Source organism: Caloenas nicobarica, chromosome 16 (assembly GCF_036013445.1).
Source record: "Caloenas nicobarica isolate bCalNic1 chromosome 16, bCalNic1.hap1, whole genome shotgun sequence".
NCBI lineage: Eukaryota > Metazoa > Chordata > Aves > Columbiformes > Columbidae > Caloenas > Caloenas nicobarica.
The window spans coordinates 10680957-10705584 of record NC_088260.1 but is presented as its reverse complement, the minus strand read 5'-3'; the positions used below and the strand labels follow the sequence as shown (position 1 = coordinate 10705584).

Sequence of the window (24628 nt, the reverse complement as noted above, 5' to 3'; positions counted from 1 at the left end):
TTCCGCTCCCAATCTGATGAGAGATACACCAAAAACTATCAGTGTGGGAACAGCAAAGGATCCAGGAAACATGACTCTTGTTGCTCTTTTCCTTACAAAATTACTACCCAGTCAAAGAATGTTCCCAGAGCTGAGCAGCGCGTGTCCTGTTGTCTAGCCTGGATGACAGGATTGCATTTTCACAAAAACAGAGACCAGAGGGTCCGCTGCCTGCAGTCTCCAATGCTTTATTTTTCACTCTCTAGGCACAAACACACCCAGGTTCCCCAGCTAGCACAATTCAACAGACACCATTATTTCCTGTGTTAAGACATGCTATAATGAGAGCATGAAAATATCCCCTCCCTAGTCCCAGCCAACGCTTGTGAATAATCATCAGCCTCCAGGAAATTAATTCCAGGTTTTACTCCAAATCCAGTACTTCTCAGAAAACTACTTCCTTACCTAGATCTAAGTACAACACAAATACAAGCAAAGACTTTCACCAGGTGCTTCACCACCAACACCAAGGATCTTGCCTGACACTCCTCTTGCTGATCCCTGAGCAAAATTTAAAACATTATTTGAAGGGACTGTTACATTTGCTCAAAACATGCATAGTGATGACTTCAGGTTGTGTCTCCCCAGGTGGAACAACAAACATTTGCTGGTAGCATAGCGGACCTAAGGTCATCAGCAACGTGTGCTTTCCTGGGATGTGGATGTTTCTTCTAGCAACACGGGACAGGCATCTGTCTTGACTTGGGTTGTATTTTTACCTCTGCACAAACGAAGTGCCCACTGTGCTCTGTTTGTATTGTACCCTGGAATGCAATTTTTATCTTCGGCTTCCTACAGTGTCCTTTGGGAGTCTGGAAGTGAGTGCAAATCAAGAAAGCAGTTTCTATTCTGTCTCAGGACTGAAATTAATGTGTCATAACAGCAGTTGGGGTTGCACCCACAAGGAACAGGTTGTGTCCAAGCTGCTCAGTATAAAAAAGAACAAAAAAAAAAAGAAACTCATTGCCTCTAAAGCTTTGCCTATGACTTCAGCACTGCTAGGAAAGGGTCAGTGAGCTGAAAAAGCAGGGCTGGCACATGAGGGATACAATCCACTAGTAGTCTGGCTTTTAAAACCAACCTTATTTTCATTGCAGTCCCCATAGCCAGGTGCTGTTCATAACCGAATTCTTCTTCACACACTGACATTTCTTACTGAAAATTGTCAGTCTTAACCCTCCCATGACAGCCTAAGAAGCAGGGGTAGGTTAAAACCCAAGTTGCTAAGACAACTGCTCAGTGGTGTGGGCTCATGCTAAACTCACCCAAACAACGTTCACCCTCTCCTGTCCTTCCAACACCCTGGAACTCCTGCCTTCTCACCATCTACCTGCTGTCTGCCTCCGAAACCCTCGCTGACTCACACACATCTGCTTGCTGCTCAAGTGCTGTTCTTATGCAGCTGCCAGCAGAAGCAGCTGCAGTTCCCCGGTGATGACCACTCCAGCAAACATTCTCAGCAGAGCAGCGTACCCAGAACTGCTGGCACGACTAAGGGGAAGCGATGCTGAGAGCAGCTACATCCCTCATAGCTGGTGCTGGATGGGAAGCACTAGGGAATGCAGGTAGCGCGTCAGAGAAATACACAAGGCACCTCCTTTCATGTTGTGCCCTGTGACTAAGACACTTTATGACTCAACTTATCTTTCACATAAGATGTGACAAGAAGTTATTGCCCCCATTTACAGATGGGAAACAAGGCTGGGAGCTGGAAGTAAAGTCAGACAGTGAGTCAATATCAACCGAATGTCAGACATCAGGACTTCCTGGCTCCACACAACCCATGTGTTTGGAGTACTTGCTCAAGGCATCTTTTCTCCCCCTCAATGCATCATTTACCAGTTACACACCAGCTCCATAGAAGAGTGGCTTAACCCACTGACCTCCACACACTTGAAACTCAGAGACTAGATGGATTAACTGTCCACCTGTCCCCTTCAGGGCGGTAATCTCAGACTGGCTGCCAGAGGAGCGATTTCATAGCTCATTTCATAATATCTCTTATGAAAAGCACTGTTATTTACAGCAGACTAAACCTACGCCAGAGAAGAACAGATATGAAGCTACATTAACATGTCAGGCATGTTTAGAACTTACCTGTGCACTTTCCAGAGAGTGACTTGAAACTACAGAGCGATGAGGATGACTTCATTGCAGTCTTTCCGCTGTGCTGTGTGCACCATGCAAGGTGACGTAGCTCTTTCTTCAGGTGAATACATAAAAGAAAAGCCTAAAGCTCTGCCAGAATTTAAGGCAACAGCAGTAAATCTCTAACATCCAACTTCCTCATTCAGGGCCCAACTTCACACTTGTAAGGATCTGTTACAGAAAATGAACAACCTTGGTTTCTAGCATAAGACATAGGACATTACTTTGCAATGCAGAATGGAAGCACCACGCCAGTGTATTATCACAGACAGTTTTGGGAGAAGAGACAAGAAACAATCCAGTGATAAAACCCAGACTTACCAACAAAGTTTAAACAAATCAAGCAATTACATGCAGGGGTGGTGGACCAGATGACTTTTGAAGGTCCCTTCCAACCCAAACTATTCTATGATTCTATGGTTCTAAGAAGTGCATTACTCACTGTAAACTACATATGCCTTTGGTATTTATCAGCACAGCTTAACCTGCCAAAGGGTAACAGCATCACTATGCTTCAGGTTTTGATTTCAAATTGCTATTGTTAGCAACTAAGTGCAAATAGGGGGACAAACAGAGTCTATGAGTTTTTACTGTAACTCTTCAGTCACTGTTGTGTCTAATACCCCAGCACAGCTCTAAACGTTACTAATAAACCTGGTAAAGAGGGAACATTAATGTTCACTACTTAGTTTTCTACTCTGCTTAGTTACAGTTTAAAACGGCTGCCTCGCTCAGGGTCCTACAGGCAGGGCAGGAGCATCCAGATGACATACGACCACACGGAGAACTGCAGAGGTGACCTACCAGCAGCACAAGCTACAGCTAATTCACACAAAGTGACAGAGGGCAGCTGCTTCCAGCTCCCGCAGAGACTCAGCCCTGGGAGCTGGTGTGCAGTGGTCATCAGTCTCCCTCCACGATCTGCTTCTGTATTAACTAAGAGAACAGCTGCAACTTAGAAATGGATGGAGTTTACCTAACTTAAAAAATAGGATTTTACACCAAACTCAGCAGCTGCTTTTTCCAGGGTAAAGGATTGTGATTCATTTTACAAATAAGGAGTTTTTTTGGTGGAGTGTTTGTCTTAAGCAAGTGATGCCAATGGATACACATTAACAAACCCACTCGAAGTGCAAGTTATGGCACTGTGCACTGAAAGCTGTTCCCTCGTGGGTTTTGGAGCACTTCTAGAGCTGGTCAAGCATAATTCAGACTTTCACTCCCCCTCACTTGCTCCAGAAACACCAGCCCTCTCCTCACTACCTAAACTACCTCCAGAAAGGTCATGCTACTCCAACGATCCTCCTCAGCAAGAGAGTTACACAAGAAACACTTCTCTAGTACCCGAGTTCTTCTGCTTCCATTTTCACAGATCATTTACCTACGGGAAAAAAAAAAAAAGCTTTTTTATGTAAACCCACCCTCAACTTACTAAGCCATGTTTCCGATAGCAGCTGGAACTGGCAGCGATAAGAAAGCACATACACTTTTACCCACCCGTAATTAACTCGACAAAGCTACCAGAACCTATCAACAGGCACAACCAAAACATCCGTCATAAACCTCAGCTCCGTACACTGTTTGATCGTGTTTAATCTATTTTTCACACCAAAATTCAGTCTCCGTAGAGACTGTCAAAAATTGCCAATGCCGACTATATTTCAAGTCGTCATGGCGGGGTATTGGGAAAAGTTTTCAATTAGCAATAATCGCGCCTCGGATTAACCTCATTGGCTACGATACTGCCACTGCGCAAAGCTGACCCCCTTCACCCGCCGCCGCCGGCCCTCGCCCCGGGGCCGCCGCCCCTGTCAGGGCGAGCCGCACCGCTCGCCCGTGTCCCCCCGCGCCCGCCCCGGCAGCCCTCCCCAGCCACCGCTGTACCCCTCCCCGCGCCGCCACCGGGAGCGGGGCGCCCCGTTTTCCCCGCTTCCGTGCCGCGGGGAGGCGCGGCCGCAAGGCTTGCTGGGAAAGAGTATGCAAAGTAGGCGTATGCAAAGTGGGCATGACGTCATCCGCGCAGCTCCCCGCTGAACGAGGGGCTCCCTCCGCGCCTCCGCCAGCCCATCCCGGGGCAGCCCAGCCGGCCCCCAGGCACCCCAGCTCCGGCACAGCCCGCTCGTTGCCTGAGCATCCCCGCCCTGCCCAACGCGCCCCAGCGCGGGGCGCCTGTTTTCTCACAACCTGTTTTTAACCACGTGAAATCAGCCGGCCCCAACGCACCCCCACCAGCGGTGAGCTCCGCCACAGCCCGCTTGTTCCCCAGGCGTCCCCACCCTACCCAACGCGCCGCAGCCCATTGCTCCCGCTTCTTTCATAACCTGTTTTTAACCACGTAAAATCAGCCTCCAAAGAGGCCATCAAAAATTGCCAATGCCGACTATATTTCAAGTCGTCATGGCGGGGTATTGGGAAAAGTTTTCAACTAGCAATAATCGCGCCTCGGATTAACCTCATTGGCTACGATACTGCCACTGCGCAAAGCTAGCGGGCAGCCCCGCCCTCCCGGCCCCCGCGCCGCCGCCCCGCCGCCGCGGTCAGAGCGCGCCGGCGCGCCCCCGCGCGTCACGCCGGCCCGCGCCGCCGCGCGCCCCCGCGCACAGCCCGCGCTCCCGGTGGGGGCGGCGGGGGGGGGTTACCGGGAGGGAGGCACCGAGGAGCGGCGGCGGGGCCACGCGGGGGGTGCCGGGAGGGCGCTATGGTAATGAGCGCCAGGGCAGCGGCTGCCCCGCGGCGGGGGCGGGTCGCCAAAATCGCCGTTTAAATTCTTTAAATCAGTGCTAACGGCCTAACGGTAGTTTAAGACTCACGAAATTGCCAAAACGAGGGTCGCGCCCCACACATCCGGCGCTGAGCACGGAGGATGCGCTTTTCCCTTGTGATCGCAGAATTATGTGCTGCTGTACACAGGGTCGGGCGCCTCTGGGCTTTGGAATAACTGTAAAAGGCAAGAAAAATGGATTAAAAATTGCTGCAATATTCTGAACTAATCAGCAAGAGCTATTTGGAGAATGCATTTGCAAAGCTGTCCAAATTACTAGAGCCCATTGCATGTAAAATAGGTGAGCACCTAGTACACCAGGCTGCTACTGTGCAACAGTCTGGACCTCTTCCTATTTATTTGTCCTTCAGAAGAACAAGACTCCTTTGGGAAAAAACCCTTATTGCCAGGCAATTTGCACAGTTTATTGTGATTTTGTGTCTGACTCTGCCCTGGGAGAGATTCAGCCAGACCAAAGAAACAACCGCCCTCTCATTTTTCGTCCTGGCCTCCCCTGAAAGCCAACCAGAGATCACCTGTCCCGTGCTGACCTACTGGCTTTGACCCGGGCCAGATTTTCATTATTTGTCCATCCTTGTTGCCACAGGCCCTTCCCACATCTTGCTCCTTTTTTCCTGTCATCCCAAACATGCATCATGACCATCAGGACTGCCAGACAGGTCCACCTCTCCTGAGGCGAAGTGTGGGTACCAGAGGAAGAAACTCAGAGCAGGGTGAATGTATCAGCCTGGCATCTGCCCATAGCCACCAACAATTCGCATCTCAGGGGAATCCTGAGCTAGAAAAGATTACTATAAACAGCCCTCAGTGCATTTTTCTTCCATTATTTGTTTAGCCACATTTTAAGCCGAAAACCTGTTTAGTATCAGTGAAAATAAAATGCACGCTTTTACTGTGGACAAGCATCTACATGGCATTTTATCAAAGCTACTACTTGCATTTGTATCTAATCAAATCTGATTTTATTCTTGTATGCTTCCTTGAGGACAACTATGAAGCTCTTATCCTTTTCAATTCGACTTTTATCAGGTGTCAGGAACTCGAGGGTTTTTTCTACTTTGAAGTATGGGAATTGTAGTCCTTGTCCTTGGTGTCGTTGTGAACTACATTTCCCAGAAAACTCCTCTCCCGACAGGCGGCCCCTTCCTTCCGCGGCCGGGCCCGGTAGCGTTATCAAAGGTGAGATTTCAGGCTTTATTCACCGTATCACTCTTACTTCGTTAGATATGTTACCCCCTCCCCGCTCCCCGTCATTATTACAGCAGAGGGGACCCGGGTGACGTGGGTGTCCCTCTGAATTCCTGGCCTGGAACCGTTTGTAGAAACCTCTTTATCTTTGTCAAGGTTTAATCTTCCACCTTGAACTTGTCCGACCTCTTTCTGTGGAGCATCTTGGATGCGTGTTAAAAACAAACTAGAGCCTCGGACCTCGCTAGGTACGTTTAATGAGTTTAACTTTTGTATTGTAGTTGTTAGTTTTTAATTTTAAAAGCAGCTTTGCATTTCACAGGAAATATTCTGTCCTAAGTTCCTCTTCTATGCTGTCCTACGCTTCACAGCAGGTCTCAAATATATGTTATTTTTGCTGCTGGGCCCACCATTGCCTTCTCTCTCTTGTGGGCAAATCCATATTATATCTAAATTTCATTCTCCCTCAAAATATTTCCTCTGAGAGATCTTTTGATAAGGGAGAGGAATGGAGACTTCATCAGTTAAAGCAATTTAAACACTGTCAAACTGACTTAACAGCCTTTGGGTAGCATCATGACAGAAGTTATTCTCAAAGAAAATTACAGTTTATTGGGAGACTTTGACCCTTCTAATTAATTCATATGGAAAACTAAACCTCCTCAGAGGGAATGCCCAATACAACTCCTGCTAAACAAAACAATGCAAAAATCATTGCGAACAGAATCCACTGCTTAGATTTCAGAAGTAATTCAGAGTGTGTAGAAAGTCAAATCTTCCCTTTAATTCAACTGACAATGGTGCAAAGCCTCAAGAACTGGAGATTAACTGTGACAAATGTACTCTTTGCCACTAGCATCAATTTAGTATCATGATACTTATAGCTGAACAGCCAAATTTTAAATGTATTTAAATATTGCTAAGAACTGGTAGTTGGGGAGGACTGGGGACTTGAGGCAAAGCAATTTAGACACAGCAGGAGTCTAAAAACCATCCAGGCGCTGAAGCACAGGTCACCAGAAGTACTGAGGTGCCAGCCCTTTGGACAAGCTCACCATCTGAACCTCTGACTTTCTCAGAGCTGCTACAGACCTCAGGCACTGCAAGTTTCCTGTAAGCAGCATTTATGAAACTGCACATGTGCTTTAACCATCTGACAGCTCCCGAACTGCGCAGAGTCCTCCCTCAAACCACTGCCTGGGGCACCTGAAAGGGATCTGCTGCAGCTGGCTGAAGACTCCCAGTGAGACCCAGTCTCTTAGGTGTCCTCCCAGTAACTCATGCAGGTGAGGGCAGAAGTCTGAGTGGGCATGAATCTGCATGCAGGTGTCCCACATTATCAAACAAGCTTTAAGCACCAGACTGTCTGGCGCCTGTTACAATCACTCTTTAATTACTGATACAAGGGGATGATCTCTAAAGTCCTTCCTCCATCCTCCAGATCTCATACAAGCCCCCTTGTTAAGGGAGATGGTGGGAGGGAGAAATACCAGGCAGTCAATTCTTGGTACTGTTTCTTTCAAAACTTTTTGTACTTTGTATACAAAACCATAGAGAGGCTTAGAAAAATAGTTTTCAAATAGTGAAATGGAGAAAGGGGAACTGCAGACTGCTAGAAAGAGCTAACAAAATCAAGGTCCAAACCAATCCACTCCTGTCACAGCAGGTCTTGCACACAATTCTAGGCTACTTGTCAGCAAAGCCATCCTGCCTGTCCCCAACAGGGCATGCTCTTCCTCCTTTAATGCAGGAGATCCTTCCCATTCCTACCTGCCAGGCAGCTGTTTGTGCCCCACATGCATTTGGGTGATCCCCTCTCTCTCAAAGCCTCCTGTTCCTGATGGACAAGCACAGCAGTATCTCTCTGCTGACTCTGGGGAGGTAGCACCCATAAAGGAGGAGGTGCCAGAGGCATTTAGGCCATGCCTTAATCATCTTCGGTCCCACTTCAAGGCCTGTTCTGCACCAGGCCTTTATTAAAAAAAAAAAAAAAAAAACACAACCACAAAACAGGAGTAACTCTAATCACTTCAAGGTTGGTTTTCTCTCCCTTCCCACAACACATGCAAAGGATGGGATAAACAGAAAGGGCTGATTTGGAGCAGGCAGAATATTAAAGAAGGCAGAGCAAGGGTCTGTTTTGGGGAGCAACCAGCCAGCATCTCTGGGGGGTGCTTGGCCTCCCTGCCATTTCTCCTCTGCCCTGCTACATATACCTGGGAAGGACTCTGTTTGCTCAGGTCTTTCTGGGCTCTTCAGAAGTCCTCTTAGGCCACCGTCCTTCACACCAGCACAGATGAGCAGGAATCCTGCAAGTCAGGAGTGCTAACTTTGTCCTTGTACCTTGAGCAGTCCTCAGTGTTGCCCTCTGTCAAAGGGATGTAGGAATGCCATCCCTGGGTGGTGAGCATTAGTTAACATTTCCAAAATAATTTGTGTTTCTTTACTAAAAAGAAAAAAGAGCAAAGGATAATTATCAGCATAATTTTCCAGAGAAACCCAAGAAAATTGAATTAAGGATATGCTCTTCACTTTCTTTTACTTGCCATGTGTTCCCTTTGCTTACTTTTACCTGTCATGTGTTCCATTCTTGGCTTTTAGCTGAACATGTTCTCTGCCAGGAAGCTGTCAGTAGTTTGCAGAGCCATCAGATTCCATCCTTTCAGATCCCACTCTGTATCCAGGACCTCTCCAAACTTGGCTTTCGTGCCAGCCTGTCTTCCCCCAGATCCCGTGGAAGTAGAGCAGCTGCAGCGCTTTGTTTCCAACTCCAAGAGGCTGTTTGTAATGACTGGAGCTGGCATCTCCACTGAATCAGGGATCCCAGATTACCGCTCCGAAGGTGTCGGGCTCTACGCCAGGACAGACAGACGGCCCGTCCAGCACGCTGAGTTCATTCGTAGTGCCAGTGCCCGGCAGCGCTACTGGGCAAGGAACTTTGTGGGCTGGCCCCAGTTCTCCTCCCACCAGCCAAACACAGCACACCTGGTACTAAGAGACTGGGAGAAGCTGGGGAAGCTGCACTGGCTGGTGACCCAGAACGTGGATGCGCTTCACACCAAAGCCGGGAGCCAGCGCCTGACAGAGCTGCACGGCTGCACGCACAGGTACTCTCTGGCAGCACAGGGAAGAAGGTTAATCCTCCGGTCTCTCATTCAGGGTGACTGACAGGCAGGTGCGGTGTTAGCTGCTGAGAAAGGAGGCAAAATGTTGATGCTGTGTTCCCAGAGATGACATGCTCCAAGGTGGTGTTGGGCTGGGATAGAGAAAAAGATCACAAAACAGTGCTGTTCACAGCACAGTATTTAACAAATAAGAACACCACTCCATTTTTTTGGAGCATTATTTAGATCGTTTCCCTTAGAGCTCATGTCAGTCAGAATTTCCCCTTTCCTTGCTACAGCAAATGTCCTCTTAGTGAAGGGGACAAGGGGATCCTGAGGATGCAAGGATTGTTCAGGGCTAAGCAGAGTGGATAGTGGCAGATGACAAGTTTCCAGATGAAAAGGCAAAGCCTGAACTGGGAGAGAGGACACACAGTAGGGTTCAGAGTGCTTCCTCTAGAGCATTACTACGAAGCACCAGTGGGAGGTAGAGAGACAGCTCCTTGACCTCTACTATTTGGTAAATAAATGTGGATAATAACAACAGACCTTCTAAGGAACTCCAGCTGACATGAAAACCTCCCCATTTAGACTTTGCTCTGAATTTCAGGGTTTTCTGCCTGGCCTGCGGAGACCAAATCTCGCGCTCTGAACTCCAGAAGCGCTTTGAAGCTCTGAATCCTACCTGGAAAGCTGAAGCACTCGAAGTGGCTCCAGATGGGGATGTCTTCCTGACAGACGAGCAGGTGTGTAATTTCAAAGTCCCAGCCTGCTGTAAATGTGGTGGAATCCTGAAGCCCGACGTGACGTTTTTTGGAGACACGGTGAACCGGGAAGTAGTGGATTTTGTGCACCAACGCCTGGCGGAATCAGACTCCATGCTGGTGGCAGGATCCTCTATGCAGGTAAGCAGGTCTTCCTCCCACACTGCATTTCTATTTCTGTGCTTCTCGGCCTGCAACAATCCTTGGTCCCACAGTTTAGGACTACTAATTGCTTGTAGATCGTAACAGCCTCTCCAGAGCTTCTTTGTATTTTATTTTTACTGTGGTTGGAATCTGGCTTCACAGTCTGTTTGGGCTTCCCTGTCACTCTATTGCCAGTCTACATCACACTGCCATAAATAACTCCATTCACACATTCGGACCTGTCTCTGTTACCTCCTCCATCACTACGTTGTAAGTTCACAATTGGCCATAAAGCCAAGATACCTGATACAATTCAGTCCTGCAGAGATCACCACCTGATTTTTTTTGCTTGAATTTTTTAGCCTTTGGCAGCTTTCTAGGCCTTGTGGCACACTATGTGAAATACCAGATTTTAGGACTTCTAATTCCTAATTCAGGTCTCAAGAAGAAAGCAGAAATATCTCTGGTTGCTGCTTAGGATTGTCCTTTGTATTGCAAGGTGTTTTCTCCATTAGCCTCTTATCTATAAGGTAAGGTAGTTTAGAAACACATGTTGTTTAACCCACGGAAGCTTTTGGATAAGAGTGCATATAAGATAATTTTTTCCAGGAACAAGTTCTATTACATTAAAAAACCCTACTCTAACACTTCCCAGAACAAGATAAAACCAAGGCTGCCTGATTGTGATTCTCTTGGCTTCAGGATACTGGGGACAAATTCCTTGAGCTTGCACTTCTTAAGCTTATAATCCTTTGTACAGGAATGATTGAAATGCCTTCGGTTCATTCTTGTACTACCTAAGCTGGGCCATGTGAGAACCATCAAAGTAGAAACATTTGAGTACCTGTGATAACTAATAAAAACTGCTGCAGAGATTTACTAAAAGACAAGGGCATTTCCCTTCAGTGTACTCCAAAGTTTTAGTTTCTATGAAACTGCAAATCCTTCACTGAGAGAGGTTAAAAGCTGTTCTTTTCTGTGCACTCCTGAATGAAGAAATTACCTACCTGAATTAAGTGCAGTTGCCTAACACAGCATGTACATACAGACCCTTTTCCCACTGCCAACAGCAACTATTTTACTTTCCTTACTCCTGCCTGTAGCTCTTCTTTTGCATAAGCTGCCAAAAATTTTGTTTTCTGGTATTCCTGCAGGTATACTCTGGTTACAGGTTTGCTCTTGCTGCCCGGGATAAGCAGCTGCCAATTGCAATCCTTAACATTGGGCCCACAAGATTAGATCACTTTGCATCCTTAAAACTGAATTCCCGCTGTGGAGAGCTGCTGCCTTTGATTGTTGTACATGATACAACCAGCTGAGCTTCAGTAGCTGAAAAATTATTTCTACAAGGTGAGTACCTTCCTTGGTCAGTCACCTTACAGGGTAAGCAGATGGGTTCCCATCAAATGCTGAGACTGAGAGATGCTGACTGAAAATATGCTCCCTCAATGTGCACCAAAATGTGGCTGGAGATTCTCATCTGTAACTGGTATGCTCTGATGGGCCCTGGTACTGCTTCCCATGGTCATACAGAAAAAGCATACTAAGCACAGATGCTCCCAGAAAATGGAGCAAGAGTAGCCAGAAGATTTGGCAGTGTTGATTTCCAATCCATTTGCCACAATCAGAAAACTATAGGGGATCATGTGCAGATTCAGAGAACCTGATCAACACTGTTGCCTTTGCAACTGACAATTCAAAAGCTGTGCCTGGTTGAACCGATCCAGCTAATCCTGATCAAAACACTGTTGTTTAAAATAAATCAATTCCATCTATAAAGCAGCTTCTTCCTTCCACTCCTGCAGGACTCATCATCTCAAAAGGGGAAAACCTTAATCTAAGAGGCAGCTGGGAGATCCAGTGCATGGCCCCTGATGACACCAGGAGAGGGCAGCAAGCCTCGCACAAGTCAACTTCACCAGTTTTCTCCATTGAGATCACCTCCACTTACCAGGAAACAGGGTGATAATGAAGAAAGTACTTTTCTGCCTTACCTTGCCATTGTAAACAGTGCCTTTTCATTCACTGGGACAGGATAATCAGGCTACCGTATCTGAGAACAATACACCTTTCTTACAATTGTCCCCAGAAAAGAATGAGGGACAGGGATTTTGACCGAGTAACTTGAGGCTATAGCACAGGAGGGCGATGTGGAAAACCACCGTATCTGCTGGAGAATCCGATACCAGTAGCAGTCAACTGTGGAGTGTGCAAAGAGGAAAAGGAGGCTCGAGGAACTGCAGTTGGTCCAAAACAGAAGCTGAACAAGAATACTGCTCTTTTAAAAGATTATTTGAAAGCACAGGCTATACAGCTGATGTTTCCTAGCAAGGAGGGCAAGTCAGCATATCTCTTGACTGTCAGTTAACAAGCTAAACTGCTTACTATCTGAACCCTTTAAAAATTATATATTGTTGAGATGCCAGAGGAGTTACTTTGAGCTAATCTGACCAGCACTTTCAGTGTAGCTGCTGCATTTTCCAGAATGCATTTTTTGAAGATGTTAACTTAATGAATAGCTAAGTAGTAAATTAAAATTGTTTACAAGACTGATCCTATTTGCATTGTAATTTCCTCTCCCTCTTATGATTTATTTAAGTACAGTCTCAATAGCTAGTGTAGATTCATTTTTTCCATTGCAAAAATGCAGGAGGTAATTACTAACAGCTGATGAATTAAGAGAGAAATACAATTAAATCCGCACAATAGGTCTCCCTCAGGAGGTAATCTCAAGCTATTAATAGACATAGTTTTCTGCACTCCTAACAGGAGATCCATCAATACTGGGTAATCATTTTTTGTTGATACTTAGGGTGGTAATGTACGTTAAACCATTTATGGAGTAATGCCAGAATCTTGCCCAGACTACAACACTAAATTTTTTACCCCTACCTTCTGCATAGATCTACTACTCCCGTTCCAGCTGTGAAGGAGATTCATTGCTGGGGTCTTCCAAATGCCCCAGTCCTACTCTCCACATAACATGGCCTGTATTAGTATTTGGACAAGAACCATAACAAGCAGTTGGAAGCAAGGATGCCAGAATCATCTGTTAAAAGGTCAAGTAGCAAAGCACTGACAACTGACCACATGACACACAGTTCTTGTTTGCTTCATTGTTGATTCAGATCCAGGCTAGGCAGAAGCAAGCAAAGCACAGTATCTAAGGGATACTTAGGCACCCAATTTCTGCAGAAGGTAGAGGGAATTAAAGATACTTAATGTGTTTCAAGATTTGGCTATTATGGGTCAGAGGAGTGATGGCTTCACTTAGAAGCCAAGCAAGGTAACTTCAGGACCCCCACCTGCATTCTGCTCTCATTTAACAGAGATCCCACTTCCCAGTGAGTTGGGTACCTGCTGTTTGGTAGTGAAGAAAGCTTGCAGGTGCCACTCTGTCTTTAGCATGTCCTGCTAACCAAAACTCTTGCAGAAATCATCGCTAAGGCACAGCAGAGTCTCCACACACAGCCAGAGAGCTTGCACAGTGTTTATTTGCAGAGGCTTTTCCATGCAAGAAGGGATATTTATGCATCCTCAGCAGAGGAACTGGGGCTGGGTTTCTCACTATCCATGTCATCTTCTGTACCACCTTGAAGCTTATGTGACACAGGTGTGTTAAAAACAGAGGCTGCAGGTTTAGTGCCAGTAGAGCCAGCATTTTGAGAAGGCATAGGAGCACTGCCAAGAGGTCTAAAACAAGAAAACACTTCCAGTGAGGACTTGGCATCAGCAATGTGACAGGTAACTAAACCTCCCACATCTCCCCCTGCCTCTTTTCCAGTTTGGCAGCTGAGCCTGTGGGAGAGGAGTCAGGGTGTCTCTTCAGCATCACTGATAAATGACTCGTGTTACCCTGACCCTGCTCTGATTGCTTTGTCTGCTTTTATGTCATTTACAGCAAATTTCCTGTGCATAGTTTATTGCTATATCTTAATAAGCATATATACAAGTATAAAAGACTGAGATTGGGTTCTTTTTTTTTTTTTTTTTGGTCTGCTAAGCTGATCCAGCATTACTAAAATTGCCTTCTTTTAGAGCAGGATCAGAGCATTTCACCTCTTAATGTGTTCCTCAAGATACCATTGAGAAGTTCACTCAACTGAGAAATGCCAGAGAAAGCCTAAAGTTACTACACCAAGAGCCAGCTCTGCATCACTCTAATGCTGATTGACACCTCCCCTTGTCACTCCTTGGGGACTATTTGTGTGGGAAGATGCAATGCAGAGAGATAACAGCTACCAGAAGATAACTCTGTCATTGCAGGAAGCTGGCAAAGACCTATCCCGAGAAGTCCGTGTTGCTCAGCTTACTGATGTAGTTACCAGCCTGGAGTTATAGAAACCTCCAGGGTTGAGCACTATAGGATGCAAATCAGCTGTCCTGTGGGAAAACAAACTCAGTAAAAGAACTGACACAGTGTTCAGTTTATTCTCTCAGCCTATGCAGAATTTGCAAGGGAGAAGGATTTTAAGAAGGGGAGAAATATTGTTCCTAAAAGAGTAATCTTTGTGTTACTGGCTGAAACTAACAGAAAAAGTGTTACAGACCTTGAGCAGCCTCCTCTTCCCTCACCACCAGGCAGGAAATACAGATCCTTTCTAGTTACCTTGTCTGCTTTAAGCCAGCTTTGTCCTCCATGATTTAATCCTCTCCTACCTTTTGTGTCTCACTGCTGTTAGACCAGTACACCAGTATTTCAGAAGAGGGCTTGAAGTCGTAGCTCTGTCCACCTGTGGATGGCAAAAGTACATATCAGACAACAGCATAAGGACAGTTTTTTACCACAAAATTAGCTGAATCATCAGCTTGTGCTCCTCTCTTTTTCTTACAGCTGTTCCTACTAGGACAGGCTCCTGAGGTTTGGATAGAGAGCTGAGTGCCTTACAATGGATTTTTCTGCTGCTCCTCTGAAAGTGGAGTTAGAGTTACCCAAAGCAAATAAAAGCTACTTCCTATTTGGCAAATCTTGTCTCTGTTTCTGGGCAGATTTTCAGAGCAAACTTTGTAATCGAGTCCTGCAGCCCAAGAAAGATATTTCACATACTGAGCCCCACGGAGGGCAGCACAGACTGCAGACGGCCTGGAGGACTTGTGCCTGGTGGGTGCAATGAAAATGCCACCTCCCACATCTTAATCAGATCGCTCCTACTGACAAACCTCATTCACAGCTTCTGGAACAGGACCGAAGACTCTGGGCATGGTGAACTGGCGAGATTCGGAAACATTAGTGTGAAGGTGACTAGTTTTATATTCTAGAGTGTGCTTCTTCCCCCATGACTGCCTTGGATGTTGCCCTTTCCCAGTCTTTGCAGCTGTGAGGAAGAAAAAAAATAAACATTTCAAAACAGTACCAACTCACTGATTTCCTCAGTCTATTCATTCAACACCTGGGGCTTGGGCAGGACAGATGGAGCCTTCCTCTCACATAACCTGTCCTAGGGCAGCCCCAGGTAAACAGCAACTGAAAGGAACAGTCCTAGGAGGCTGGCTGGAGTCAATGGGAAAGGAATGAGGAGAGTCTCAGCCAAATGCCTGAAGTCAGAGTTACTTATCACTACACCCAGCTATTCTCTATGGTGTCTCAGTGCAGGGTTTTTGAGATCTGAATTAACTTGGCCTTAGCAATTATGTTTTTAGATTACAGAAAATATAATAGTGGCAAGAGAGTAAATTTACAATAGAGGACTTTGCTTCTCCAGTCCTACTGGTCTGGCCATTTTCATCACTGACAGATACTGTGAAAATATCTTTCAGATGCCAAATTCTTCCTGGCTGATGCTTGCTTTCTGTAGGGGCAGGAAATTCTGGTACATGGGCTGTTAAACAGCTTTGATTTGTCTGGTTGGAACCTTAAAAAAAAGAGGGATTATGTGTTTGGAATAACACCACAAAGGAGCCCATTAATCCTTTTCTTCCTGTCATATCAGTTCTGTGAGCTGCTGTAACTGCAAGTGTCCCCAACAGGGCCTGCACAGCTGAGTGCTCTGTCACCTGTGGACCCAAGTCCTGACAGAGGCAGGAAATCAGGCAGGGGACACAGACGGACAATAAGAAATTCATACCCACTCATCCTGACAGGACAATTAGGCAAGCACATGACAATTACTAAGGTTAAAAATAAGAGGAGAAGGGGGGGGAAAAAAAAAAAGGAAAAAGCATTTTGTGTTAGAGGGCCTCACAATATAGAGCTGCAACTTTTACACACTTCAGGAGAGCAGTTTTGAGCAAATGACCTAAGTGGTGCTTGCCCTTGCCAAGACCCAGACAACATATGCAGCTTCAGCATATGCAAATCAGAAATGGCGCCTTGTTGCTAATAAAAGAGGATTTCTGGGACACTCTGCTATTCCTTTATCAGAACACTCTTGCAAAAAAAGAAACGTAGAAAGAAATATTTAAGACACATGCTGTAGCCAGATTTCCAGCGATCCCACATCTTTACACCGGCAAGGGCCAAGGAGAAGAAAATTCAACTGGACTCTAATTCTAGAGACTAAATACCTGCAACAAGTCAATCTGTGCCCCAGAGTTCATCATCTGACACAAACTGCTGCTGGTGGGAGGGCGGCAGTGCTTGGCTCCTCACTAGAGCAGGTAGCATACATCAAAAAATCAGACTATGACCCTCACCATTTAGCACTTGGCATGACAGAACTTAATTGGGTTTAACAATCCATTCCTGTGTCTGTGCACAGAACTGACCATGGCTGCAGCGAGGCTTCTCATCTCTCTGTGCACCTACTGTTTCTACAATAAAGCAGCTGTGCCTGCAGGTACACAAAGCCAGAGGATCCTCAAGAAACTGAGGCTCTCACACACGTGGGACGAAGGCTGCCTTCTCACTGAGTCCCTTTGTTGCTCGGGGAAAAGAGCATTGGAGCCAAGACAAGAAGTAAATGCTTTTTGATGCATTTTCACAACTTAGCATGAAGGGGAATATTAACTTCAACTTATGGAGTTGCACACAGCCAAATGGGTTGAAGACAATTCCTAAAGCTCTGCCAGATTTATGGTGATTGGCCCCTTCAGTCAGAGGGAAATCTGGAGATGTGAAGAGCTGATCAAAGAGGAAAGTTTGTTTTAAAGGGGATGATGAAACGCAGAGTTTGTGGCTCATGAAAACCACTCAAAAAATCGAGGAGAGAAGTTTTAGTGATGGCCTGCAAAATGGAAGATAAATCAGATGCAAAGCAAGTGAATATGTTTCTCCTATAGAAACTTGCAGTTGCAGCAAGTGGTTTCTGCTCAGGTGGTGATAAAAAAAAGAGTGACATATAATACTGTATCCAGCAGCAAAACAGTTGATCTGGGGCAATATCTTCTAAAAGAGACCACAGAACACCAACCACCTTGCAAGTGCTTTCCCCAAGCTCCTTCTGCCTTCACACTGGCAGTTCCCACGGCGAGAAGCAGCTGGGAGCAGCCAGCAAGGCAGAAGGGGCAGTTCAGAGAGGTGTGGGCTGCACTGCTCCTCCCACCAGCACCCTCCAGTGCCCAGAACCCCGTAACACTGCAGAGCCTTTCCCTCTCCTGCTTGTCTTAGTACATTTAGCGCTGCTGAAGTAGTCTACTAAATATTCTTAGGCTGTTACTAAACCCACAATACCACTACTTCACAGTTACAAAAACAAGACAGCACTTGCACGCAGCATTTAGCAGGTGAATCATCTCAACCACTGTACAGGGAAGGAGGTATAGCTACCCATAACGGACAGAGATGGCCTTGCCCTCCTTTTATGGCATTTACTGATGGGATACAGAAGAACTGGAGTTGGCAGAAGTTGCTCTACTGGTCCCTGCAGCAACACTGCTGCTTAGTGCACAGGGAAGGGAGCGGAAGTCCCTCCCAGCATCCTCTCTCAGGATAACCAGCAGGCACACAGCAGATTCAAAGCACAAAGGAAAACCTCGGTTGTGTTGCCCACGGGCAGGGCACTAGGCTTGGAAGGATGAGACCAGAGCTAATTCTCAGTCATTTGATCAATCCAGAAGTCACACTGTGACATTCAGAAAGCCACTTCACCTCCCTGCATCTGTTTTCCATAATGTAGTAGACTTAATTCTGTGGCACATGCCTTTTTGCAAGGTATTCTGAGGTCTACTGAGAAAAAGCAGGAAAGAGATGGTAGATAAACAGTATCACTGTTCTCCCCGAGATCTTTCCTGAATGATCAGGAACAAATTTGCTTTAGGCAGACGAAAGCAGAGTCCAACCACCTGGGGTTCAAAACCACGGTGCCAGATACAGATGATATCTGCAATTCTCTGTGCAGCCTCCTGTCCTTTCCCTTCCCACTAAGGAAAAACACCCAGTTACCACATTCTGCACTTTTTCCCTTCTGCATCACTAACAAGGCAGTGGCAGAGAAGAAGAAAAGCTGAGCCCAAGAGGAAGAGGAACAGTGAAAGAATCTACTATTGGTCTCCAGGCCCAAATGCAAACTGCAACATGGTCATCACCACAAGCGTAGTTGTTAACTCTCTGCATGTCTCGTCTCAGCTGGAGTACTTTCTTTTTCATCTCTGCAATGTCCATATAGTTACAGTAATTCAGCTCTCCCTGCAGAGCCTTAAAAATCTTGGCCTAGAAAACAACAACAGAGAAAAGGAAGATAAGACATAAGTCTACAGAGCCACCATCCCTCCAGCATTTGGCCCTGCAGCTGCAATGGCTGCGGCGATGTGCGGGGCTGCAGAGCTCCCACGCCTGCTGAGCACTGGGGATCCCTTGCGTTTCAGGTATTTGGTTGCCGGTCTTGGACCAGAAACACAGATCAGCGCCGCAGAAGATCTTCACATACTCTTGTACTCCGCACAAGCTGTCAGTAAGTCGGTCCAAGCAACATCAGCCTGTTCTTAGACTCTGCTTTCCACAATGTTCCTCAAAGCCCTATAAAGCAACTTTGCAACAGCGCAACCTCTTCAATCCCCCTGGCTCTGCCATCGCCTGGGGCCTGCCACTGCACATCACTTGAGAAGATTCCCTATATTTGGCTCGCTCAGGGCGCTGTTTAAACCTACTGCTAGGGCTTTTGCAGCTCATGTAAATGAGAAGCACAATCAAGGGACCAAACATAAGAGCAGGGTTATAAAAATCTGTACGAAGTAAGACATAGAATGAATTGGTGCCTTCATCTATCCATTGAGTTTATCCAGGGAATGCTGCCATGCCCCAAATGCTGGATGCCAGGAGCAGATATACTACTCACCTTAGACCTAGAGAATTCCTACTACAAGGAAAATTTATACCAACAATTTCTGAAGTGCTTCCAACTGCACCCCAGCTCCCTTCCCTGCTTGTGATGATATACCTCAAATGTACAGTATTTCTTCTAGACAGTGATGGTATTTTACTTTTTTTCTCTACAATGGGATTTATCATTTATCACTACAAAGTGACTTCAGTAACACATTTCCTTAGGACCTTTACAGCCCTACAAACAATAATTTCAGAATCAAAACTCATGTGTGATAACAGGAAACCTCATCTTGCACTTCCTGCCTTAGGAATGATTCATCTTAGTTGTATGATAGGAGTGCATCCAGGATCCTCAGGACTTCTGTGGAGATGCCAAGAGCTCAGTATTTCCAGAAAATTCACTTAAATACCCAAGGAAAAACAAGCAATGAATATTGGTACAAAATTAGGACTCAGTCTGCCTTGAGATGGAGTATTCAGCTGAGACACACACGTTTTTCTCTTTTTTCTTCTTTTTTTTTTTTTTAATAATAAAATGCAATTCACCATCTTATCTCATTATCATCCAAATACTCTCAAAGATCCAGTGGCCTTCACTAGGAAGGCATTGCAAGTACCTTCAAACAAGATATCAAGCCAGCTTCTTCCTTCTCCTTCTGTTTCTGCTTTCTCAAAGCCCTCTCGCAGATCCTTGGGTCCTGCTCCATGGCCGAGTACAGTTCACGCAGGCACTGCTGAGTGTAGGACAAAGCCTGCTCCTCGAAGTCCTCTATGGAAATCAGCTTGCAAAACGATGTATTGAGGGGATGCTCGTTGTCAAACTCATCCAAGATCTCCATTCTGTACCTGATCAAAGCCGCCGGGGGCAGGCTGTACGCTCTCCTCCCCCTGGTGGAGGCAACAGAGCTGTTTTCTGAGCATGGACCAGGGTCTCCATCCTGCCTGTCACCAAAGGGACAGGAGCAGGCCCTCCCACAGGGACTCGCCAACACCCTCCCAAGGGCCTCGGTAGTGTGACAGCACCAGGTCTGGCTGGGAGCTTTGGTGCAGGGCCTTGTCAGGACAGGCACACCGGGGCAGACACTGTCCCTCAGAGGGGCTCCCTGCCCACCCCTGACTTCTAGGCCTGTGTTACCTCTCCCCCCAGAGCTCGGTACCAGAACAGTGCTTGGCCAGAGAAGGCCTCCTGGGCAAGCACATACGGGTCTCTCAAAGCAACGAACAGCCAGACAAATGGCTGAAGCCCCTCACACAGCAACCCCCCGAGGAATATAACCCACAAGGGGGCCAGCTGTGCAGTAGCCGACGTGCGGGCGACCCGAGGAGCGGTACCTCCCCCCGACACTCACCAGGAGGGCAGCAGGGAGGGACAGGCCGTGAGGTGACCTGGGAGTGAGGGAAGGAGAGGATGAGGGACGGCGGGCGGGAGGGCGCTGCCCGCAGCTCCCGCGGTACCTGAGGGGACAGGGCGGGGCCGCCCGCGCGGCGCACCTGCTCGCGCCCGCTCCCGGGGACCAATCAAAGAGCGCGGGGGCGCCGCGCGCGCCACAATGGCCCGTTGGCGGAGGGGGCGTGGCCTCGGTTCCCGCCCCGCTCCCCCCGCAGCGCCGCGTTCCCCTCAGCGCAGCCGGGAGCCGCTCGGTCCGTGCAAAGGCGTTTATTGGCGACAGGGCGCCGCGGGCCCGCCGCCCCCGGGGCAAGAGGAGGGCTAGCTGCAGTACTTCTTGGTGTCCAGCTTGTTGTGCGCGGGGTTGTAGGGCGCCTGGGCGAAGCACATGGCCGCGGTGCGGTCGCAGTTGCAGATGAACGTCGCGCACTCGCTGTTGCTGCCTGGAGGGGAGAGCAGGAGCGGTCAGGCCCGCAGCTCCTTGGCCGGGCACGGCCGTGACTCGGGCAGGCGTTTCGCTGCCGCCGTCATTTTGGGGTGTACGTGCTGCTTCCCGCTGGCCCCAGAGCTCTGTGCCCAGCAACCTCCTGGCTCCCTCCTCCCCTGCCGTGCTGTTTGCCAGCCTGTCTGCCACAAACAGAGCCCTGTAAACCTCCACCATTGTGTTGGAGACGCCCGACAGAATCTGTGTAGCGCTGTGTCCTGATCTGTTAAATACTGCAGTTAAAGGGGCTCCCAGAAAAGTACCCCAGGGACTCAGTCCCCTCAAGAGGGGACAGGCTTCCCTGTGTACCGTGATATCAGATATCTTCCATAAACTTTAAATTGTGTGCTGTATGGAGAATATTCCCTCCAGTGCCCACGTGAGGTGCCCTTTTTCTAACATCAGCTCCCCCGCAAGGACTTGCACAGCGCCTTCCATGGAGCGTAACAGCCCCGTTCCATCAAAAGAGAGACCGCGGTAACGTTTGAAGCAGAGGGGTTTGGAAGCGGACGTACTGCTGCACGTGATCTGCCCCTCGGAGCAGCTGAACTTGTACGACGCCGTGTAGGGGTTGTCCACGAGGAATCTGCATTCTGCTAGTTTCAGTGCCTGCCCGTAGCACTGATCATGTGCTTGACAGCACCTGGGAAACAAGGAGGAAAAGGTCAGGACGTACCAGAAATGCAAACTCAGCTGACCTGTAAGACATGTAAACAATGCTAGTATTGCTTCGACAAGGCACTGAACAACAAAAAAGATACCTGGTGGTAAGAGGGCAGAGATGAAGGACCTCAAAGGGTCACGGTTCTGCCAGCTAATGGTCCAAAGAGGTGTCTGCTACACATGTACTTACTGGAACGTCTCTGCTGGGGCACAGGGAAAGCAAAAGCCGTGATTTACCCTGCGCGCCCATCACTGCCTGGCAGCTGGAGACCCGACAGCCGACACAATTCACTGCGCTTGGTACCAGACTTGTGCCATCTCTAAGCTGCCCGAGCCACTTCTCAGCGTTCCGCAGCTCAGCCCTGCACGTGTTGATGGTCGCGCACTGGGCAGAGCGGTGTCTGGGCTGCTGGCACAGCACCGCTGCAAAAAATATGCTGGAATGGGTGCAGTGTAGCTGCCACAGAAATCAGAGTTGTCTGGGCTATATTTTATCTTAGTAAAAAGGCATCATGGTGTGATACTACGCATCCTTTTTTCCTTGAATCGGTCTTTGAGAGAGAGCTTCATTCCCAGCAGCCGGGGAGTTTCGTGAACGTTTACAGGCAGGGCCAGCTGACACAAAGCTGGCGTGCAGAACCGTGAAAGCACAAGCAAGAAAAGAGGTTTGTAAAAGCAGAGCCTTATAAACCTGTCGAGTTCATCCACGGGTGTCCCGCTGCCTCCCAAACCGCAGTAGCAGCCGTAGTCACTGAATTCCAGGAGCGGATGACTGCCTGCTATGGTGCATTTGATCATTCTGCCAAACTGCCACACGGCGCGGGGTGAGACAGTGGCGCTGGCTGCGCCCACTGAGAAGAGACAGAAAGTTTAGAGTTAGGCGAGGTATTACCCGTGCGGGGGGTGCCCAGTGCCACCTACACACCCAACAGCAGGAAAAGCAGGACCAGGGACCCCATTCCCGGAGGACTTGGCGGAGAGGCCGGTGCTAAAGAAAGTGGCAGCTCTTTATATGACGAGCTCACCTTGACACGGGCATGAGATAAAGAAGCCAGTATTTATGTTACTAAATGCAGATTTCTCCCGTCGAAGGCTGTGGGCAGCAAGTTGTGACTTGATCAGTTGAAGGCCAGGGCAGTCAAATCCCTGAAAGCCAGGAAGGCAAATATTTACTCTCTAGGTTTTTGCTATTAAATTATTCTAAAGCTACTATTAGAGGTCAGCCTGAAATACCTGGACCTTTTTAAGGGCTCTCTACTGAAAAATAGTAGCAGAGTGGTAATTATGCTGGAAATTGCTGGCACACTAATATCAATCCTGCTAATACTGGCATCCTCTTTTTATGGTATCACACATATCATTAATCCTGTATCTCTCCTGGCCTAATTCAGAGTATAAGGTACAGGTCGTCCACTCTTTCCAAGTGACCATTTGGCATGAGCTGAACTGAAAAAAAAATCAAGCTGTTTTTTACTTTGAAACCACAGAGGAGGAATAGGTACTACCAGGCAAAAACCAGGAGCCAAGCAGCCTGGAAAGCTCCTGTATCTGGCTTTAACAAGGAATAGTGTCTGTTTGCACATGACCTTAAGGGAGTTTCACTGGAAGTGAACTGGGCTTAGAAGTTTCAACACATACAGCAGACTTCAGTCAGAGACAGCAGTTTCTTTCACCAGCACTGAAGCAGAATCCGGTTAGGCCCTTTGGTTCTCTATACCAAGGCATGAGGTGAGTTGGGAACCTTGAAATAAGATCAAAAAATGGGTAAGAAAAACCTTCCTGGAGGCGGCCAGGGCTGAGTCCAAAATACTGCACTCATGTTCAGACCCCAGGGGCTCTAACGCTGTCAGGGCTACATGTTTGGCATTTTTACACACTCAGGTTATAGACCCTAGACTTGATAGTAAGAGTCTGCACTGATTTCTAAAGCACCAAGCAAGCTTTCAGTTTTTAAGAGCAAAGGAAGGGGCAAAACCCACCTTTCCGCAAGAGCCTAATATACGAGAGAGCTTAGTGAGGAAGCTCAGGGTTCAGCACCCTTTGGTAGGGTCAAACACGTTCCTGTAAGACAATGAGAACATCTTCCCCTTCAGGGTGGCCGAACCTGTGCCAGGGTGCCCACAGTATCCATAGGGTGTTGACATAGCCATAGAACATTAGCTAAAGGTAGACATGCTGATGAACACCCAGAACCATTCCCACTTCTTTGATCTCCCACAAGCTCTCCGATTCTCTGGGATTCCTCATTACAGGTCTGCTAAAGCCAAACAAATGTTGAGTTACAGATCCAAGATTCTCATGTCCTAAGGGTGAGAACACTGAATGAACATTAAAGGCTGATGTGAGGGACAGTCTGTACAACAGTTCAGAAAAAATAATGTTATGTTTTGCCCACAAATCTGCTGATTTTCCCTTCAATATCCATTTAAGTCTTATCTTTCTCCTTTGCTACTTTGGCCACCTTTACTTTTTAAAAATTATTTCCCTGTTCTCTTCCCTATGAGCCTTAAGACTCTGTGGTTCCTTTTTCCTCATTCCTCAATGTCTGATTTATTATTGATGTTGCCAAGGAAACTTCCAATAAACTGGCCTGTCACATCTTGGATTTAATACATTTTAATTTGAGAGGATCACCAAGTGTGGGAAAGTGAGCATGTGAGCATTACAAGAGTGCCTCATGAGAAAAATCCCAGCAGGGTATTTTTCCACCAATGCTATTTTTG

The 24628-nt window shown here is 47.4% G+C and overlaps 2 protein-coding genes and 2 non-coding genes across 5 annotated transcripts; 1 reads left to right on the top strand and 3 right to left on the bottom strand.

The window, feature by feature from the left end:
• Positions 1–3806: 3806 nt before the first annotated feature.
• Positions 3807–3947, bottom strand: LOC135995468 (U4 spliceosomal RNA). Its single transcript, XR_010607121.1, has one exon. It is a non-coding gene; the product is annotated as a U4 spliceosomal RNA (small nuclear RNA).
• Positions 3948–4532: 585 nt separating this feature from the next.
• LOC135995467 (U4 spliceosomal RNA) lies at positions 4533–4673 on the bottom strand. Its single transcript, XR_010607120.1, has one exon. It is a non-coding gene; the product is annotated as a U4 spliceosomal RNA (small nuclear RNA).
• Positions 4674–6088: 1415 nt separating this feature from the next.
• On the top strand, positions 6089–14133 carry SIRT4 (sirtuin 4). 2 transcript variants are annotated; one of them, XM_065646339.1, is made up of 7 exons: positions 6089–6148; positions 6314–6405; positions 7318–7443; positions 8759–9264; positions 9872–10166; positions 11324–11519; positions 11975–14133. In XM_065646339.1, exons 3-6 carry the CDS (start codon positions 7438–7440, stop codon positions 11486–11488), a joined length of 972 nt encoding a protein of 323 aa, XP_065502411.1. In that variant the 5' UTR covers positions 6089–6148; positions 6314–6405; positions 7318–7437; the 3' UTR covers positions 11489–11519; positions 11975–14133. The 2 variants fall into 2 exon arrangements, with proteins under 2 accessions (XP_065502411.1, XP_065502412.1); XM_065646340.1 differs by lacking the exon at positions 7318–7443.
• Positions 14134–21079: 6946 nt separating this feature from the next.
• On the bottom strand, positions 21080–22864 carry PLA2G1B (phospholipase A2 group IB). The gene is made up of 4 exons (XM_065646580.1): positions 22831–22864; positions 22597–22756; positions 21758–21885; positions 21080–21201 (listed from the first exon to the last, which is right to left on the bottom strand). The coding sequence occupies exons 1-4, from the start codon at positions 22862–22864 to the stop codon at positions 21080–21082; spliced, it is 444 nt and encodes a 147-aa protein (XP_065502652.1).
• Between the last annotated feature and the right edge of the window lie 1764 nt (positions 22865–24628).

Coding starts and splice junctions, on each gene's coding strand:
- SIRT4 (XM_065646339.1), top strand. Junction 9,265..9,871: donor CTGCACGGCTGCACGCACAG/GTACTCTCTGGC, acceptor TCTGAATTTCAG/GGTTTTCTGCCTGGCCTGCG. Junction 10,167..11,323: donor TGGCAGGATCCTCTATGCAG/GTAAGCAGGTCT, acceptor GTATTCCTGCAG/GTATACTCTGGTTACAGGTT.
- PLA2G1B (XM_065646580.1), bottom strand. CDS start 22,864: ATGGGGTCCCTGGTCCTGCTTTTCCTGCTGTTGG. Junction 22,757..22,830: donor CCTGCTTTTCCTGCTGTTGG/GTGTGTAGGTGG, acceptor GTCTCTTCTCAG/TGGGCGCAGCCAGCGCCACT. Junction 21,202..21,757: donor GGGGCAGATCACGTGCAGCA/GTACGTCCGCTT, acceptor TCTCCCCTCCAG/GCAGCAACAGCGAGTGCGCG.